This window comes from Hippopotamus amphibius, chromosome 2, assembly GCF_030028045.1.
Source record: "Hippopotamus amphibius kiboko isolate mHipAmp2 chromosome 2, mHipAmp2.hap2, whole genome shotgun sequence".
Taxonomy (NCBI): domain Eukaryota; kingdom Metazoa; phylum Chordata; class Mammalia; order Artiodactyla; family Hippopotamidae; genus Hippopotamus; species Hippopotamus amphibius.
Window position 1 is genome coordinate 176,885,610 of NC_080187.1, and position 2,425 is coordinate 176,888,034.

At 37.7% G+C, this 2,425-nt stretch overlaps 1 protein-coding gene across 1 annotated transcript; it reads left to right on the forward strand.

Moving 5' to 3' along the window:
- Positions 1 to 266: 266 nt before the first annotated feature.
- LOC130845813 (olfactory receptor 4F3/4F16/4F29-like) lies at positions 267 to 1,205 on the forward strand. Its single transcript, XM_057723573.1, has one exon. It carries the CDS (start codon positions 276 to 278, stop codon positions 1,203 to 1,205), a length of 930 nt encoding a protein of 309 aa, XP_057579556.1. The 5' UTR covers positions 267 to 275.
- The last annotated feature ends 1,220 nt before the right edge of the window (positions 1,206 to 2,425 follow it).

The window sequence follows — 2,425 nt, forward strand, 5'->3', positions numbered from 1 at the left end:
CCATTCCCTTGCTTGTAGATCGGTAGTCCTGGAGGTTTTGGTGAAGGGGGTATTGCGTGTGGAAATGACTCAACTGCTTTAGGTGACCACAGGTAAAATGCCTATTTGGTGATGATATGGCCCTGAGAAGGAGTTGAGGAGATTTATAGTCTTCACAGTGTGAATATCCGAATAAGTAATCATTATAATATGGAGAACTATTAATATTCTCATTTTTGTTTCCTTTTCCTTTTCTTTTCTCTGGAAACATTCCAGCTGATAAATCAATAGATGGAATGAATCACTCTGTGGTGTCAGAGTTTGTGCTCCTAGGACTCACCAACTCCTGGAAGATCCAACTTCTCCTCTTTGTGTTCTCTTCTGTTTTTTACATGGCAAGCGTGATGGGAAACTCCCTCATTATGCTCACTGTGACTTCTGACCCTCACTTACACTCCCCCATGTACTTTCTGTTGGCCAACCTCTCCGTCGCTGACCTGGGATTTTCTTCTGTCATTTCTCCCAGGATGATGTATGACATTTTCCGAAAGTGTAAAGTCATCTCCTTTGGAGGCTGCATCGCTCAGATCTTCTTCATCCACCTCATTGGTGGTGTGGAGATGGTGCTGCTCATAGCCATGGCCTTTGACAGATATGTTGCCATATGTAAGCCTCTTCACTATTTGACTATTATGAGCTGGAAAACGTGTATTTTGCTCCTGGTTGCTGTGTGGATAATTGGCTTGATTCACTCCATAGTTCAACTGGTTTTTGTTGTAAAATTGCCGTTCTGTGGCCCTAATGTAATAGACAGCTTTTACTGTGACCTTCCTCGGTTCATCAAGCTTGCCTGCACAGATACCTACAGGCTAGAGTTCATGGTCACAGCCAACAGTGGGTTTGTATCTCTGGGATCATTCTTCATATTGATTGTCTCCTACATTTTTATCCTGATCTCTGTTCGGAAACACTCTTCAGGTAGCTCATCTAAGGCCCTCTCCACTTTGTCAGCTCATGTCATGGTGGTGATTTTGTTCTTCGGTCCTTGCATCTTTGTTTATATCTGGCCTCACCCTACATCACACCTAGACAAATTCCTTGCTGTTTTTGATGCAGTTCTCACTCCTTTTTTTAATTCAGTCATTTATACATTCAGGAACAAAGAAATAAAAGTGGCAATGAGGAAAGTATGCAGTCAATTTATTATTTACAGAAGGATTTCTTAAATGCCAAAAGTATTAAGAAGTCTCCTTACTGACTTGAAGTAACATTAAATTTCCATTATTTTAATATCAGGTATTTCCACGGTCCTTACTAATATTTAATTGTCCCAGCTTAAAATAGGATTATTCTTTTATAAAAATATTAACTGAGAAATTGTGTCACTGCCTATGGTTGAAAGAAGCATGTGATGTGGTAAAAAGTGTCTTCTGGAGAAGGCCAACTGCTTGTCTCTCAGGAAATGTTACCATGATGAATTTACGAGGGTGAGTCAAAAATTATCTGCACTCCGGTTATATTAAAACTTCTGTAAGTTCTATATCCAGAGTGCGGATGATTTTTGACTCACCCTCATGCTATGGTCTAGAGTTCAAAATTGAGTCTCCTGAGTGTTAGAGTGGGTTATATAAGGGAATGCTGATTGACACTAAGTAAATTGATACTAGATGGAAATATATACATCAAGATACCCATTTATTAATTTGCCACAAAAAAGTCAGTCAAGTGGCCTGAATTTCCACATAGATGTAACTCATTTTTTCACTGTAGGGAAATTTCTGGGAAGTCAAGTGATGATAGAACATTAATGAACAGGGAATCAGAGTAAGAAGAGTTAGCTTTATTATATAAATATTTAATCCTGTCAGATTTTGATAATTTAACACCTATATCTTCACACTAGGATTTGCCTGTCATCACATTTGGAAACATAGGATCCTTAGACCAGGGTTTTTATTTGGACAGTGCTATCTGGTCATCACATTTACCTTTGACTCTCATTCATACTATATTCCAGGCTGTCTAACTTCTATGTACTTACAGGTGAATTCTTACTTCCATAGGTAATTAGCCAGATTCTTCCTTTTTCTTTTGCTGGTGTGACTGGTGCATTTGAATGACTTGAGTCATTCAAGCTAAATTTTAGTTTGGAAAGTGTTTTATATATGACTCTATTTTCTTGCATAGAAATGAGGGATTTTCATCAACAAATTTAGAATTCATACCCATTTCAACAAAGAGGAACCAAGCCTTATTCTCAAAGATACATTCTTATACATACTCCGTACATCTTAACCAGTTTATCAGGATTCCTTTGGTCTTAGAGGTGGTCCTCATTTACTTCAAAACTTATCTTACTTGATAATTTGTTTGCCTTTTTTAAGTTTCTATTCCCCTTATGTAATTTATTCATTTTTGAGTCCATTTTTGAATCCTTGGAAAACCA